The sequence below is a fragment of the Psammomys obesus genome, unplaced genomic scaffold (genome assembly GCF_907164565.1).
Source record: "Psammomys obesus unplaced genomic scaffold, mPsaObe1.curated_primary_1811, whole genome shotgun sequence".
NCBI lineage: Eukaryota > Metazoa > Chordata > Mammalia > Rodentia > Muridae > Psammomys > Psammomys obesus.
Window position 1 is genome coordinate 9,177,662 of NW_026595981.1, and position 15,800 is coordinate 9,193,461.

At 44.7% G+C, this 15,800-nt stretch overlaps 1 protein-coding gene across 16 annotated transcripts in view; it reads left to right on the forward strand.

Annotated features, from left to right (window-relative positions):
- The first annotated feature begins 1,296 nt into the window (after positions 1-1,296).
- The window catches only part of Synrg (synergin gamma), a 76,345-nt gene continuing 61,841 nt past the window's right edge, over positions 1,297-15,800 (forward strand). For 9 of the 16 annotated variants that reach the window (XM_055619504.1, XM_055619506.1, XM_055619509.1 and 6 more), the window contains exons 1-3: positions 1,297-1,374; positions 7,601-7,641; positions 12,753-12,874. In XM_055619504.1, the coding sequence (XP_055475479.1) occupies positions 1,304-1,374; positions 7,601-7,641; positions 12,753-12,874 (234 nt within the window). In that variant the 5' untranslated portion in view covers positions 1,297-1,303. The remainder of the gene's footprint in view (positions 1,375-7,600; positions 7,642-12,752; positions 12,875-15,800) is intronic. The other 7 variants (XM_055619505.1, XM_055619507.1, XM_055619513.1 and 4 more) reach the window with 1 other exon arrangement.

A 15,800-nucleotide genomic window follows, 5' to 3' on the forward strand; every position in this document is an offset into this window, starting at 1 on the left:
CTTATTTTCTTTTAGTTACACAGGGCTTGTTAACAGCTCCACTCTTGCAGTTAATGGCAGTGATGAAGTACAGGGATAAATTGTGTGCTGTGAGGTCATGATCCTGAAGCTTCCGAGCAGGACTCTAACTCAGATGGGGATGTCCTCGGAACAGATGAAGATGCTAACATCACCTTGACAGGCCCTGGTCTTGCTCCCTTACTTTCTGGTCATTCTGACCAACCACCCAGTCCAGGGAGTTGCTACAAAACCTGTATCAGCTTGCTTTGTCAAAGGGTCAGTCAGGACTCTGCTACATAAATGTCAGCTTTGTCCAGGCAAGAGGAAGAGTGAAAATAGCACTCAAGACTGAACAACAAGGAAAAAAGATCCCACAAATAACTGGCATGGTCCTAGTTAAAGGAGCAAGGACTTTGAAGTCAGGCCGGCCTGGATTTGAATCGTGGTCTTGCTGCTTGTAGCTCTAAGATCTGGGTATATTACAAGCACTTCTTTCAAGATTGTTTTTTCTCATTTCTAAAATAGCAGTAATTAGTCATAGGGGCACCAGACTCTGAAATGCACACTCTTGACTGGTGGTTTGTGTCTAGTAACTAATAACCTATTACAGTTATCACTTAGTGAAAGCTGTAAGGCAAGAAGTGGCAGGGACTGGTTGTAATTAATCCATTGTCTAAAAGCTTGATAAAATTTGCTTTCAACACGTTTGACTGTCAGGTAGCTTGATTGGGGGTGGAGTCGTCAAGGTAAAAATGCCCTGCGTAGGTTCAGCGTAATTGTGCGTGTGCCCTTCCTGGGAAGGGAAAACACTATTATGGCGTGATGGCAAAGTCAAACACAGGAGTGCTTGGAGTACATCTTCATGTGTACCGGGTTCACATGCTGCTCTTGGTTGGCTAACTAAAATAAATTTTAAATACCGACAATTCCTGTGATGGATGTTGAAAAGAGAGGGCCAAGGAAAAAGGTGTAAAGCTGTCAAAAAGCCATCTAGGATCCGTATGTTGTGTAAAGGAACAGCAGAAGAGCACCTGTGTTCGTTCCTTCATCCAGTTCAACAATCAGGACGACCTCTGTGCACTAGGGCTGACCCACATTGGGAAAGGTTCGACTCGGGCTGCAGTGCTGTGAACCCTGCAGCATGCCGCGGGGGCGCGCTGCTCGCGCCCGAGGGCTCTGGAGTCACGTGGGCGCGCGGCCCCGCCCCGCCGTCGCCCCGGTTTGGTGGGGCGGTGTCTGCCCCGGAAGTGCCTGTGTTCGGCTGACAGCTGCTGGCGCGGCGGCGGCGGCGGCCCCGAGCAAGATGGCGCTGCGGCCCGGAGCCGGAGCCAGCGGCGCGGCGGGGGCGGGCGCGGGGCCCGGTGGGGCAGGCAGGTGGGTCGGCGGGGCGGGGCGGAGCTCGGGACCGGCGGGATCCGCAGGTGGGCCGGCGGGCTGAGCAGGTGGGGCCGGGCGCAGGGGCGGCGGTTGCGGGGCGCTGGCGTCCCGGGGACCCGCGGGGAGCGCGCTCCCGTGCAGGCGCCGCCGCACCTGCCGCGGGGCCTCGAGCGCCCGCGCTCCCCTTCCTGGCTTTCTGGGCTTGAGCTGCTGTTGGAGCGAAGCCTGTGACAGTGTGGACACGAAACTGTTAGAACCGTGTGGAGAGTGTCTGTTCTGTCTTTCCTCTTCTAAAGCGCCCTGTCCTGTCCTCCTTCTTTTCTTCACGTACAGATAGGAAAATCTGAAGACCTTAGATTTAGTAATTGTCTTGAGTCGTGTAGATTGACTCAACACTTGTCTGCCTCCTTCTTAAAAAGACATTTTGAAACAAAGAGACTTCACTGAGCAAAAGCAGTTATGCTCTTGTTAACAACAAAAGCTTCCAGACTTTACTGAGCTCTTAAAAAAAAGAAAATCTGCCCTTTGTTATATTTCAGATAATTTTTAGCCTGTGCTTCCTAATATCCGGAAGGGTAAAGAGGCATTTGTAACTCAAATTCATTATCGTTTAATGAAATGTTTGGTTCCGGAATGTCGGAACCCCATTTCTATCATGACTTAGTCTGTGTTTGTTTAATTGGCTAACATATACAGCGTGCACATTCAGAGGTAAAATTAGCTTTTGCTTTTTAAATGTCCTGAGTTATCTTTGGAAAGCAAAGTGTTTGGGTTTTTTCACGTGTAGTTTAAATTTGGAGTGAGACCCCCAAATGTGTAAAGGATTTTAAAGTTATCACCTCTTACAGGTATATATATATATATGATATATATATATCATATATATATATATATTCATTCGCAGGAGGAAAAAATTAGTCACTTGAATAAATCAACTGTGTGTGGCCGGGTTTTCCACTTCCTCTACATGTCTTTGGCTTTAATTTTAAAATGTTTTGCTTCCTGTTTTGTTTTTTGTCACTGTTTCATTAGAGTTTTTAAGTGGTTGTTATAAATAATTTTTGTCTGCAGACTATAAATATATACATTATAACAATTTCTAAAGTGTTCCCAAAGGGCACTAATCTAATCAAATGTACGGTTAATAATGGGACCAGTTCTAGGAATTTGGAAAGAACTTTTTATTTTAGACACAGATGTCTTTATTTTTTAAAGGTTAGGGGAAGACTCAGGGATGCAGAAAGTTAGGTGCTCCTCAGTTTGAGTTACAGTCTTTTCAGTGTTGTTGGTCCAACCAGGTGTGTTGGAGCATGCCTATAATGCCAGTTCTGAGGAAGTGCAAGCCCAAGGATCAGGAGTTCAGACATGCTCAGCTACGAGGAAAGTTTGAGGTCAGCCTAGGCGCCCCTAGGTCCTGTCTCAAGGAAAAGAACAAGGACAGCAAATGGGTGTGAGCTCCAACAGGTACCAAATATGTAGGGGACAGAAAAGTGGCTACAATGATCCTTTGAAAGGCATTTTGTGTTATATTTATTAGATACTCTCTTAGGCTGAGAAACTGTGCACTCGGGAATATTTTGATTTTTGGGAAAGCAATGCTAAGGGCTGGAGTTGTCTGATGAGAAAACTGACATTGTAGCAAGTAGAAGAAAAACAAAAGCTTTCGGTGGAAAAAAAAATTACCCACTGGAACCAATTCTGAGGACTTCCTTCTGCCTTAGATACTATTTCTTAAATTCTTTTAGCTCCTGAGTTTTCAGAAAGGCTAGTCAAAGAGAGCCACATGCAAACAGCCGGTTTTGCCCAATGGACTATCCTAGAGTAAATGCTTGAGCCTTATAAATGACAATATCTGCCTTTAACCAAGCAAAGCAGCAGAGTTGAAAGCCATCTGGGTGAGCCTGCAGTGGTAGTCATTAAATGCCTAAATGTGTCAGGTACTGCTTTGAGAATGTTGTTTGTTTTGAGACAGTGTTTTATTAATTTAGCTCTGGCTGGTCTTGAGCTCCATGTAGCCCTGGGTAGCCTCAAACTGTCACTCTCCATCTCGCTAGTGCGAACGCTGTGGACACCAGCACACTTAGCTCGGCAGCGTTGTTCTTGATGCTCCCATGCAGCAGTTCTCAACTCGCGGGTCGCTGCCCCTTTGGGTCGCCTATCAGATATTTACATCACGATTCGCGACAGTAACAAAACTGCAGTGATGAAGTAGCAGTGAAATAATTTTAAGGTTTGGGGTCACCACAGCATAAAGAATTATATTAAAGGGTGACAGCATCATGAAGGCTGAGCACCCTCCTGATGGGTTCAAAAGACTCAAGACCTGCGGAGTGCTGGGATCGCTCACAAAGTAACCTTAGCATTCTTTGTTCCCCTGCGCTCTGACAAGCTCTGTGGAGGCTTCTTTGTCTTTCCATCTTCTGCTGTTTCTTGCCCATCCTGGCATGTTTTAAAATGTAAATATTTGTGGATTCCACTATTGAACAATAGTGAAGGCGATTTCCACCTATACGGAGAGGGAGTGGGGGGAGGAAGAGAAAGAAGTTGAGATTGTCAAGGGGAAGGAGGGCGGGGCTAGCAAGCGCTATTGGAAGCAACACTTCTGCAGCCGGATAGGCTGCTTTGGATGGAGAGAAGAGTTTCCTGAGATAAAAAAGGAAAGGAAAAGTGTGCCAGATCAGAGGAGGCCATGTTGGTAAGGTAGGGGACGCTGACCCCCAGAGGCTTCCTGCCGTGTTAATCCCAGTGCACATCTTCAGACAGGATCTCTACTGAATGGTCCTTTAGGAAGATGCCCCTCATCGGGGCTGTATAAGATGTATTAGTAACCAAAGCCCGAGGCTGAGAAGATCCATTGAGAAGACTGTATTTAGGAGTCCAGGCCTGAGACATGAAAGCTGGTAGCAAATGTAGGTTATTAGCAAAAGGCTTGTGACAAGCAAAGCTCCAGGTCTGAGAGTTGGCAGCATTTCAGTTAGTGTTTGTGCCTTCAAGTCATATTCTTGGAAGCTTGTTGCCGTTCACACCCTACCCCATCCCTGACCTTCCTTTAAGCTGAGCTATCTTATCAGCATCTTCCTTAGCTGCTTGTCTAGCCAGTCTTAGAATTAGTTGTCAGGGGGTGGGACTTCTTGCTAAGCTTCATGACCTGAGTTCAATCCCAGGGACCCACATGGTACAAGGAGAGAACTGACTCCCCCAAGTTGTCCTCTGACCTCCACATGAACACCCCCTCCACACACAATAAATACATGTAATAAAAAAAAGAATGTTAGGGGACTGGAGAGATTAACAGATGGGGAGGCTCTGTGACTGTGACTCCAGCTCCAGGGGACCCGACGCCCTCTTCTGGCCTCCTTGGGTATCCACACACAGAAACAAATGAAAAGAAAACTAAATATTTAAGTCATAAAAATACAGGGGTCACTAAGCAACTTTGGATTGTGAAATTTTTATTAAGAGTGAGTCGTATTTGTCAGTCCACTTGTTTTTATGTGTGTTTAATTTTTCAGGTAGCTTTTATGTATAACAGGTACTTAAAAAAATCACCTTTTAGATTTATTAATGTGTGTGGGTTTTGCCTACATGTGTGAGCCACACACATGCCTGGTGTCCTCAGAGTCAGAAGAGGGTGACAGATCCCCTGGAAATGGAGTTACCGGTGACTGGGAGCCACCATGTGGATGGTGGGAACTGAACCCAGGTCCTTCACAAAAGCCCTGTAATATAGCTTATATTTTGTCTCTGCTTGCATTAGTTGGGGCCTTGACAGGTGTTGGGTTCTGTGTCCTCACTTAATAGAGGGAGAAGCAGACAGGTAGGGTAATAAGGAGACCGCGACGGGATAAAAGGGAATGCAACTCCCAAGTTTTTACTGAGCCACTCCGCCACTCTGTTGATTTGAATCTTTAAGGCTAGATTGGCAAAGTCTTGACTGGTTGCCTACTTGACTGTATTCCTGGCTACTAGTTTATCCACTCCGGGGTATGAGTGGTGCCTTTTAAAACAGATGGCTACTAGAGCTCTCCTTCAACTCTAACACGTCATCCAGCGAACAGAGCCCAGCATGGTGGCACACAGTCATCCTAGCCACCCAGGAGATGCGGCAGAAGAATCGACTGAGCCTAAAAGTTTCATTGTAACAGACAAACAAACCATTAATGCATGACTCAGCTATTATTGCCTCTTGTATGACGTTCAGACCTGCTTGTCAGCACAGCATTCACCAGTGGCCCAGCGCCTCCACAAAACCCATAAGTGACATACAGCCAGATGGCTGTCCAACTAGAATGCTAAACCACCTTGCCCTTAAAAGGAAAAACAAAAATAAAACGAGACACTAAAATAGCTGTAGAACCATGGACTCAAAAGTTGAGTTTCTAGGCGTTTTCCTGGGAATGGGAGCAGTGTAGTTCACAACAACAAACCAGAGTTCCTGAATTTGACGTTCGACTCCTGGTGCTCACTAAGCCACACAGAAACCTCTCAAGAGCATCTTTGACTCTGAGATTGAAACTCTCCCAAACAAGAGTTTTCCTTTCTTGGGCTGGAGGGTTAGTTCGGCAGTTAAGAGCACTGGAGTTTGGGTCCTAGACCCACGGGTCGTCTTGTAAGCAGTTTTAAGTTCCCCAGGATCTCACGCCTCTTCTGGCATTCATGGGCACTGCATGCTTGTGGTGTGTAGACTCATGCAACGAAAATACCCCCTACACAGGAAAGAACTTACTTTAGTTTTAAGAGAGTCCTGCTCTTGATTTGTCCGCTGTCCTGTCTCAGCAAATGGACTAGCTCCTCAAAGCAGATCCCTCCTGCTTGTTCCTCCTGTTCCTTCAGAATCCCTGTTCTCTAGTCAACAAAGAGACCGCTGAAACTGCTCCCCACTGCTCAAGGCAGTGTTTTTGTTGTTGTTGTTGTTTTATTCTTCTCTTCGTCCGGACAAGCTTTTCTGCAGCATCAGACACTAGCAGCTACTTCCTTGAACTCGGTCCTTCTGTTTGAGCTGCTCCCTTGCTTCGCAGCATTCTGTCCTCGGTTTCCAGTGTTAGACTGTATAGAACTGTATAATTGAGGGTGGGGGATGATGTCTCGCCATGTAGGCTTGGCTTGCCTTGAACTCACAGATTCACCTGCTTCTGCCTCTCTTGCACATGCTATACAAATGTCCTCTCACCGAACTACAACCTAGCAATCTGGTTGTTTTTAAATCATATATTTAATCACAGATCATTTTGATGAGTATCCTGCATCTCTGACTTAAGAACTTTCGCCAAAACTGTGTATTGTATATCTCTCTTCTTTTTTCTTTAGTAAAAAGAAAAGCTACCTCCACAAATCCTTTTAAGATATAACCTAAAAATTAACCTTTCTCTTCTGAACGCTTAGTATTTGGACCTTGCTCAAAAGAGTTGGCACACTTTCCCTATGGTGTAATTATTTGTCTGCACCTGTGTATTCAAGACTGCAAGCTGCTTCAGTCCTTTTGTGTAGTAGATGCTCATTAAATGTTCACTGAATGGATATGAATCCAACTTTCTCATATCATGGATGGAGAAATTGGCATTCAGGGAGATCCAAGGTGACAGAGGCAGGCCTTAGTATGAGGGCCTTCTGTTCTCTATTTCATACACGCCTGCCCACCAAGTTCCTCCACTTTGGATAGTAGGGGAATTCAGTCTTTATTAATATTAATAATTCTGGGGCTAGAGAGATAGCTCAGTAGTTAAGAAGATTTGCTGCTCTTGCAAAGGGCCTGGATTTAGTCCTCAGCATCTGTAGCAGCTCACAGCCATTTGAAACTCCAGTTCTAGGGGATCTAGGCCCTCTTCTGGCCTCCATTGGTACCAGGTTTGCATGCAATGCACAGGCAAACATGCAGGCAAAACACACATGTAAAAAAATTTTTTTTAAAGATTTGTTTATTTATTATTTATACAGCATTCTGCCCGCATGTGTACCTGTGCACCAGATCTCACTACAGATGGTTGAGTCACCGTGTAGTTGCTGGGAATTGAACTCAGGATCTTTAGGAAGAACAGCCAGTGTTCTTAACCTCTGAGCTATCTCTCCAGCCCCCACATGTAAAAATTGTTAACACATTAATGTCATCATTTTAATACAGAACCAACAGCAGGCTCTGTCTGACTCTTTCATTTGTCTACGAATCAGGTTTTGTTTGAATTTTTATATAGATGAAGATACTGATGTGCTTGTATTCTGGTTTCAGCTTCCTGTTTCCTGTTGCAGGTGGAATGAGACCCCCTCAAGGTATGTGAAAGCTTACATTTCTCTGTCAGTAGTGGAGTGGAACCCAGGGCCTCAGAAATACTAGGCAAGCACTCTGCCCATTAGCAATGACCTTAGACCCCAAACTGAAGTTGTTTTTCACTGTTTCTGAACTTAGAAATTAAATGGATAAGAAGATAAGCTATGTTGCTGCCCACTGAAGCAAAAGTTTCCTATAAGTTTTAACTCTATATAATACCTTCTCTTGAATTTTCTTTTAAAGGTGGTGGTGGTGGTGGTGGTGGTGCACGCTTTTCATCCCAGCACTCAGGAGATAGAGGCAGGTGGGTCTCTGTTAGTTTGAGGCCAGCCTGGTCTACATAGTGAGATCCAGGACAGCCAAGGCTATGCTGAGAAACCCTGTCTTGAAAAATCATAAATAAATAGATAAATAAACAAACAAAATTGTTTAAGTCTGAAGCTAGTGGTAATTCACATCCTTTTAGGGGACAGGGTTTCTCTGTATAGCCTTGGCTGTCCTGGACTCACTTTGTAGACCAATCTGGCCTTGAACTCAAGGAGATCTATCTGCCTGCCTCTGCCTCTCCAAGTGCTGGGATCACAGGTGTTCCTGGCAGTGATAACACACCTTTAATCCCAGGACTTGGGAAGCTGAGGCAAGTATATCTTTAAGTTTGAGGCTGATCTGCCAGCCAGAGCTACAGAGTGAGATCTTGTCTCAATAAAGAAAAATATTTATGTCTCAGCCAGCTATGGTGGCATATGCCTGTAATTCTAGAATGTGGGGCTGAGGCAGGGTCGTGGGTTTGAGCCAGCCTGGACTATATATATAGCAAGACCCAATGGAGAGAGAGAGAATAAAGATCTGAGTCTCTGTTTTTTTCCCCATAAACTTCTCTGTTGGGTACACCCCACCTCTTGAGTGTGGAACTGGAGCCCACTGGTATCAATTCTAGCCATACCTTGAAGGCAACTGGAGTTGGGGTAAAACATTTTGACCCATTCTACTATAAACAAAAACTGAGGGAAGAATTAACCTGTAGCCAGGCATGGTGGCTATAATCCCAGCACTCTGGGAGGCAGAGGCAGGTGGATCTCTGTGAGTTTGAGGCCAACCTGGTCTATAAAGTGAGTCTAGACAGCCAAGGCTACACAAAGAAACCCTGTCTCAAAAACAAAAACAAAACAAAACAAAAAAGAATAACCTACACTTGCCTTGCTTCCTTCTGCTCCCTTCTTCAGTTCCACTGTCTTCCTCTTTTCTCCCTCTGTCCCAGCTGCTTTTGAAAAGCGGCCCATCTCACACAACCAGTGGGGGTGGCTATGGTAGACTCACAGGGGAAACAGAACCTCCTAGGTCACCAGCAGAGATGGAAGATAAAGGGCACTCAGAGCAGGTGGAAATAACTCACTCCGACTTTGTCTCCATCAGTGGAAGAGGTTGAGTTTCAGGCCAATTTTCCAAGGGTCAGTTGTATTCTTTTCATTGTGCACATGTGTGTGTCATAAGCCAGATGTGCCCAGATGTTCTGGATTTCCATCACATGAGCTAAGGTATCCTGCTGTACTTACAGAGCTGTGTTTACTGTCATGTGTGGTTCATTGCTTTGCTTTTTTTTTTTTACACATTGAACACAGAAAATGTACAAAAAAAAAAAATCCCAAGGATTGCCTGATAATTTTTAATTCTATTAAAATTTGTTTAAACTGGTGTGTGTGTGTGTGTGTGCCTACCTTATATACATTTGTGTACCACAGATGTGTTGGAGTTTGTGAAGGTCAGAATTGTCAAATCCCCTGGAACTGGAGTTACAGGTGGTTTTGAGCCACCATTGTGGATGCTGAGAATCGAACCCAGGTCCTCTGTCAAGAGCTGCAGGTGCTCTTAACCACTGAGCCATCCCTTCATTCCCTGAAATTTGGAATTGTTTCGGAGGGGGTTTTTGTTGTTATTTTTACTGACTTTTTAAAACTTCCGTGTAGTATGTATCCATGTATCAGTGCCACAGTGAATGTGTGTGGAGTAAGAGGATAGCTCCTGGGAGTGGGTCACCTCCTTCCACCATGAAGGTTCTGGATATTGAACTTAGGCTGTCAAGTTTGGCAGCAAGCCCCTTACCCACTGAGCCACCTCACCGGTTCTGCTTTGTTTTTGAAATAGGGTTTCATGCCATCTAGACTGGTCTGGAACTCACTCTGTAGTTGAGGATGACCTTGAACTCTTGATTCCACTGCCCCTACCTCCATGTGCTGGGATCACAGGCACGCACTTACCTTGTCCAGCGTGAGGGTTTTTAAAAAAATATCTTAGAGTAGACTTTTGGTCATTTGAGCACTTGAAGCGCAGGTCATTTCTGAAAACATATACAAGAAACCAGCAGCAGTGTTGACCACAGCACCACGCGTACCTGATCAGGAGACAAGAAGAGGAAACTTAATATTCACTTCCTATACTTTTATGCTTTAAATGCTATGCCCTTGCAAAGATGAAATGGACATTAGGGCACAAAGAAGGAAACCGTGGCTGTACTGAGCCTGTTGTGGTTATCCACGACACCGCAGTCTTTGCCTTTGCCTTTGGTGTCCTTTGAGATACTCTTCTGTCAGAAGTCTGTGTTGCTGGCTCCCTCCCTTCCTTCCTTCCCTCCTTCCTTCCTTCCTTCCTTCCTTCCTTCCTTCCTTCCTTCCTTCCCTCCTTCCCTCTTTCCCTCCTTCCCTCCTTCCTTCAGGGCCTTGTGCTCATGGCATCCTTTCGGCAGAAACATGCCTCAGAAGCACAACCACTGCATTCTCTGGCTCTTGTATTCCCATTACTTTGCTTTATTTCTTGCCCCAACTCTTACCATGCCCTGACTTGTAGGGCTTTCTTATGTTTTGTTTTATTATTGGTTGTCTCTAATTACAGCATGATTTCCATAGCATGAGGCTCTGGTTTTGTTCATTGATATGTTCTTAGGATGATGCCTGCCATGGCGTTGACCCTTGAGAATCTAAACAAATGGCTGAATGAATAAACAAGTAGCCTGCCTCTGCTAGCTGTTACCTGTAAATGTAAATGTTTGTGCTTCTGAAACTAAGCAGTAAGAAACAGGGAAAGCAAATGGAAGAACAAGATAGATCTGCTATACTGGTCTTTCCCTTTACTGCTTATTATACCTTTATTTTTTGAAATAGCATCTGATTGTATATTCCGACCTCTTACCTCCCATCCTCCTGTGCTAGCCTACCCAGTGCTGAGGTTACAGGTGGTTTCCATCATGACTGACAGCTTCTGTATTTCTTTAAGTAGAATATTTGGTTTAAAAGAAGAGAAAGAAGAAAGGAGAATTGCCTGGACATAATGGCACATAACTCTTACTCACAGCACTCAAAGGCAAAGACAGGCAGATCTCTGTGAATTTGAGACCAGTCTACTCTATACAGTGAGACCCTGTCTCAGAAGCAAACCAGAAGCTAAACTTCTAGTTAGGTGCAGCATTGCATTGTTGTCCACATTCAAAACCATAAAATCAAGTTTTTACAGTGTCCCTGTGATGCGAAGTAAGCTGGCGATTTCTGTATTGGGCTGTGTTCAGGATTATCCTCAGATCAGCTTCCCACAGCCCACAGATTGGACATGCCTGCTATAATCAATGAGAGTTCAGGCTGTGGTAAAATGCAAAATTGTAATGTAATTTGTGCTGAAGCTATGTTTTTATTCACTGTCGTGCATAAGGCATATGGAACTGTTCCTTATTATAGTAGACATTTACCCTTTACTAAACCCCAAAGGGCTATTTGTTCTTCTCTGCTCTTGGGAATATTTTATTGGGAAAGTCTGGGAGGTACTAGTGTACATGATATGTTCCCTCTAGTTTTCCTATCCTTGTATTATATACACTTCACATAGAAATGACTGTTTTCTTCCCTGTAAGGACAGGGAAGAAAAATAACATTTCTTTGACATAATAAGCATTAAGCAATTTTAGAGATGAGAAGCAAAGGCCTAGAACAAAGTTAAGAAAAACCAGGAGTGGTGGTGCACACCTGTAATCTCAGCACTCAGAAAGCTAGAGGCCAGCCTGGCTATATAGTGAATTCTAGAGAGGGAAGAAGGGAGGGAGAGGGAGAAAAAGAGAGAGACATAGAGAGAATCAGAAAGAGTGCCCCAGAGACAGACGTACAAGCATATCGACAGACAGAGTAAGGGAGCGAGCGAATAACCCAGGCCCCCATAGGTCATAAGTAGACCATGCACTTGGCTTCCAGAGTTCACGATCTGAAGTGTTATTATCCACTGCTGTAGCAGGTGGCCCCAACACTTTGCAAAAGAAGCATTTTGTTATTTCCAATGTGCCTATGAGTCAACTCTGAGCGGGCCTTGCTGGGTGGTGCTGGCCCAAAGCACCCTGGGGGCTGCAGTAAAGCTGTCAGGCAGAACTGCAGCCACCTGAAGGTTTTATGGAGCGGAAAGATCTGCTTCCAAGATGCTCATTCAAGGTGGCAGACACAGGCTGCCTTTCCAGAGGAGGCCCCGGGTGTCCACAAGGACTCCCCGGAAGACAACTTGAGTGCTCCTGAGATGCAGCAGTGGCTTCCTCCAGCACAAGTACTCCAAGAAAGCAAGAAGGAAGCTACTGACTAGCCTTGGGAACCAAGGTGTGGTAGCACACATCTGTAATTACTGCTTTGGGCGACGGAGGCAGGAGGACCAGCCCAGCCCTTTGGTCACATGATATCTTGTCTCGAAAAGAACAAGGCTGGGCAGTTAGGTGCTGTCACCACCACAGTATCCTGTTAGCTGCATGAGGTCAGCATAGGAGGATGTGATATAAGCTTATGAGTCCCAGAGGGGCAGACATCACTGGGCCCCACGGTGAAGACTGAGTACTCCATTTGGGCCTTGCTATTCATCTCATTCAAGTTCTGCAGAACCTATATTACTTTCACTTAACAAATGACATTCTATAGCTTCCCCAAGGCCACATAGCTAAGTAGATGGTGGAATTCTCATTCACGCCTGTCTCATCGAGACCTTGTGCTTTTTCCATTGCAACATGGAGCTTTTCAGTCAGTGAGTCCTCTGGGTATTATGGTTTTAAGGAACAAACCCTAGAACATGTTGGCTTTAATAAAACCTTGGTGTTTTCCAGCAGGCCTGATGCCAATGCAGCAGCAAGGATTTCCCATGGTCTCTGTCATGCAGCCCAGTATGCAAGGCATGATGGGAATGAATTACAGCTCTCAAATGTCCCAAGGACCCATTGCAATGCAGGTACTTGCTTCTTAGTTGATTGTTTATAGAGTTAATTGCTTGTTGTTGGGCATCTGCCTGTCAAGAGCTATGGTTAGATGCTGTGTTTGCATTTTTAATGGAGTTTTATCATATCTGGGTTCAGGGGATCTCCTTTGTCTTGACCTCCCAGGTAGGTGGAATTGTAGGTATATGCCACAGTATAGTTCAAACTCAAAGACTCACACATGCTAAGCAACTGTCTTAGTTACTTTTCCATTGCTATGATAAAACACTATGGTGAAGGCAACTTATGAAAGAAACCGTTTATTAGGGGGTTACGGTTTCAGAGGGTGACCATCATGACTAACGTAGTGGGGGGCACAACAGCAGGCAGGCGCTGGAGCAGTGGCTGACAGGTCCCATCCTTCTCCACAGTGGGAGCCAAAGAGAAAGAGCTAGCTGGGAATGGTGCCGGGGTTTGAAACATCAGAGCCTGCCCCATGACACACCTGCTTCAGTAAGGCCCTGCCTCCCAATCCTCTCCAAAGAGTTTCACCAAGTGGGGACCAAGCATTCAAAGATATGAGCCCATGGGGGACATTATCACTCAAACCACTCCAGTAACTGTTCTCAGTGTTAGTTGTTGGAACTAGCAGGACAGACTGTGAGCTATGTGTTCTTTTTTTCTTTCTGGAACCTTGTTTTATTTTTTTATGATGTAAGAAACAAAAGCTGAAGTAGAAAAATCTTGGTAGGGAACTCGAAATTATAAAAAGTAACATCAGATTTAAGCAATTTCAGAACTGAAAAATATACTAGCCAAAGGAAGAATTCTGGGATTTAACAGAGAATTAGAAATGGCTGAAGAATGAATTAGTGAGCTGGAGAGGTAAAAAAAAAAAAAAACTATTTAGGATGAACCAAAAACCAAACAAAAATGTATCAGTGGAGCTGGGGAACTGGGCTTGCCATGAGGGTTCTTGATGGCAAGTGTGAGGGTGGCGTTTGGACCTCAGAAACTCATTTAAATGCCTGGTGGGCACGGTGCCCTCCCTGTAGACGCAGACCTAGACGATGGAGACAGAGGGTCCCCAGAGCAAGGCAGTGAGCAAAACTGGGTTGAAATGAGAGACCCTGTCTCAGTAAGTAAGGTACAAGAGCAACCGAGGATTATTCTGGACATTAGCCTGGGGCCTCCGAATGCATGCCCACCCATGTTCAAGAGCACACACACACACAGGCACACACATAAAAATATGTGTGGGAGAGTTTGATGATACAAGAGAAGGCCTAAAAGGTGTTTAGTCGAAATCCTAGAAAAACAGGAAAAAGAATAAATCAGAAGTCATAGTTGAAACATCTGGATTGTTGGTTGTGCTAAAGAATAGACTCAGGAAGCTTAATGCATACCCAATGGGTTGTAGTCTTCGTCTACTGATGCACACAGGTTGCTCCGAGACTTAGTGCCTTGCAGCAGCAGCAAACAACAGCTCACCACTCCTATGGGCCAGGAACTCGGGTGTGGCTCTGGTTGGGTGGTTCTGATTTGGAGACTTTGGGTGAGGTCGGGATGCTGGTTGTGTATAATCACTTGAAGACTTGACTGAGGTCAAGGCATCTGCTTCCGTGGTCTCGTCACAGGCTGGCAGTTGGTACCATCTGCTGGCCTCCATTCCTAGATGGCCCTCTAAGTTCACACGAGCTTCTTCAGAGCAGGTGATTTGAGGGAACTGCAGAAGCTGCGATACCTTTCCTGACCTAGCCATGTGTAGCCATTTCTCTAGTAAAGGAACTGGACTGGACTGTGCTGCACAGATACCTGATAGCAATAAGAAATGAATAGAAATCTTCACATCTAGACACATCATAGAGAAAACAGGAGACCAGATCAAGAAATTGATAATTAAGTCATCAAAATGGCTCAGTGGATAAAGGTACTTGCTGCCAAAGCCTGATGACCTGAATTTGATCCTTAGAGGTCACAAAAAGATGAAAAGAGAGAACTAACTCCACAAAGTTAGCTTCTAACCTCCATATACACATTGTGATACATGCATGGGTACACACACACACACACACACACACACACCAATTGGGGAACAATAAAATAAAAAAATTTAAAGAAATTGACAAGAGAGTTGAGAATATCGATAATACCATCTTTTATAGTTAATTCCTTTTTTAACTATTATTTATTTATGTATGAGTGTTCTGTGTGCATATATGGTGTGTGCCAGAAGAGAGCATTAAATCCCAATATAAATGATTTTGAGCCACCCTGTGGTTGCTGGGAATTGAACTCACGACCTCTAGAAGAGCAGCCAGTGCTGTTAACTGCTAAGCCGTCTCTCCAGCCCCTTTTAAGACCATTTTAATGTTGAACTTTGGAATCTAATCTGAGCAGGAAGAGAAGTGAGAAGTGAGGCCTTGACGAAGATGGACAGTAGGTAAAGTGGTGAGATGACAGAATTGGGGGTATTCCTAAGAAGAAAATTACTGGTATAGATAAGCTGAAAGGCTGGTTGGTAGAAGCCAAGTATTGGGATGCTTAAAAAAAAAAAAAAAGTTTAAGGGGGCCTGGGTATTTTTGCTGATAGACTAAGGATGCGACAAAAGAATGGTGTTGGGGATGGCAGAGACCACAGACCTGAAAGGCAATGTTGGAGGAGTCATCCAGGGGATTGGTAACTTTACCAACAATACTCTGTAGGTAGAATGGAAAAATAACATCTTAAGTCTTTAGTTGAAAAGTAAAAGCTGGCCTGTGGAAGGAGAAGGGAGAAGGGAAAGAAGGAGAGGAGGGATCTTGAGTTTGAGGCTAGCCTGGGCAACATCATGAGGCCCTGTCTCAATAAAGAAACAAGAGGAAGTTAAACAAGGTGCAGTAGAGAGTGGGGAAGTTTGTTAACCAAAACCAACAAACTGTGTTCAGGCTTTTTAGAGAGAAGGAAAGGTTTAAAGGGAC